Source organism: Pundamilia nyererei, unplaced genomic scaffold (genome assembly GCF_000239375.1).
Source record: "Pundamilia nyererei isolate P.nyererei 1_Seehausen unplaced genomic scaffold, PunNye1.0 scaffold00001, whole genome shotgun sequence".
Classification (NCBI taxonomy): domain Eukaryota; kingdom Metazoa; phylum Chordata; class Actinopteri; order Cichliformes; family Cichlidae; genus Pundamilia; species Pundamilia nyererei.
The window spans coordinates 12,267,893-12,269,554 of NW_005187402.1; the positions used below are offsets into that span (position 1 = coordinate 12,267,893).

The 1,662-nt window shown below is 39.5% G+C and overlaps 2 protein-coding genes across 2 annotated transcripts in view; both read left to right on the forward strand.

The window, feature by feature from the left end:
- The window catches only part of LOC102199021 (protocadherin-10-like), a 3,170-nt gene extending 2,507 nt beyond the window's left edge, over window positions 1-663 (forward strand). The window contains exon 2 of the mRNA XM_005719963.2: window positions 559-663. Within this exon, the coding sequence (XP_005720020.2) occupies window positions 559-663 (105 nt within the window). The remainder of the gene's footprint in view (window positions 1-558) is intronic.
- LOC102199299 (protocadherin-10-like) lies at window positions 490-1,660 on the forward strand (the record flags this gene model as incomplete). The annotated part of the gene is made up of 1 exon (XM_005719964.1): window positions 490-1,660. A coding segment is annotated over exon 1 (978 nt), but the record flags the coding sequence as incomplete, so codon positions are not given.
- Between the last annotated feature and the right edge of the window lie 2 nt (window positions 1,661-1,662).

Genomic DNA, 1,662 nt, shown 5'->3' on the forward strand with positions numbered 1-1,662 from the left:
AGACAGCCTCTGCCAAAGGGCTCCAGGTACATTGTGTCCAGCATACCGAGAGGGACAGGACTGACAGACACTAGTGACTCAGCAGCTTCTACTCTACAGGTATGGAGAAGCAACGAGTGAAATTTTTACACTTACCAGTTCTATGGTTTTACTGCTTTTTCTCTGCTTAATCAACACCGTTAACACTGTGTATCCATTATTTTTTAAAACCACTCAACCAAATACCAATAAGAAAACAAATTATGTGTTTATTAATCAAATTAATTATCTTGCTGTGCTTTTGTTGGCATGTAGTAACTGAAGTTGAATGGTACAAACGATCTATATTTTAGGTAAATTAGGAGGACAGCTGTAGAAGCAACGACACTAATAACTATAACAACTACATTTGTAAAGCATATCAGAGTTATACTTTCGAACTCGGTTAATTCAAGTGAGAGATAACACAACGCGTCGCTCTTTACCACAAAAAAAAAAATTCAGGTCCACGTGACGTCACCATCCAGATAACTGAGGAAAGTAACAGAACCTCCATTTTTACATGGTTCTTTCTTCTAGCAGCCCGAGGTCATAGTATATAACCTCTTTGTTGATATTCATAGAGGTGAGCTTTCTTGGAACCGAGACATCGATTTTGCGCATCCAGAGGCGTTTTATTTGTGAACGAGACGAACTAATAATCATGGATTTTAAATTATGTCATCGCTCTGGGGTGAGGTACGTGTCGATGCTCATTTTTTTCTGTGTGGCCGTCTCCGTTATATCTGCTGTTACACACTACTCAATCCCCGAAGAGATGGAACAAGGTTCCGTGGTCGCTAATCTAGCATTGGATTTGGGTCTGGACGCAAAATCACTGGGTAGACGCAACATGAGACTGGATGTCATCGCCAATAAGCGATATCTTGAAATCAATAAAGACACAGGAGAGTTATTTGTTTCTGAAAAGATTGACCGCGAATACATATGTAACAGCAAGAATCCATCGTGTTTTCTTAAAATGGATGTGACGATCGAAAATCCAATTCGTCTGTTCAACATTGAGGTTGAAATAATGGACATCAATGACAATGCGCCTTTTTTTCGTAGAGACACGATGCATTTAGATATATCCGAATCGACCTCGCCAGGGGAGCGCTTTTCCCTACCTAATGCTGTGGATCCCGATTTTGGTTCAAATTCAGTAAAAAATTACCATCTTAGTAAAAATCAACACTTTGCGCTTGAAATTCAGACCGGGAGAGATGGTTCAAAGTTTGCAGACCTGATTGTGAAAACATCTTTAGACAGGGAGAAGCAGGCTGTTCATAATCTAATACTCACTGCTGTGGACGGTGGAGTCCCCACCCGCACAGGTACAGCCAGCATCATTGTTCGCGTGCTTGATGTCAACGACAACGCCCCTTCTTTTGAAAAAGAAAAATATGTCGTAGATGTGATGGAAAACTCTCCAATTGGCAGTCTAGTAATTAAACTGAATGCCACTGATTTAGATGAAGGATCAAATTCTGAGATTGTTTATTCATACAGTTTGTATACATCAGAAAGGACACAAAAGATGTTTAACCTCAATCCAGAAAATGGTGAGATCAGAGTCAAAGAGATGATAAATTATGAAGATTTAAAACTTTATGAAATGGAAATTATAGCCAGTGATAAGGG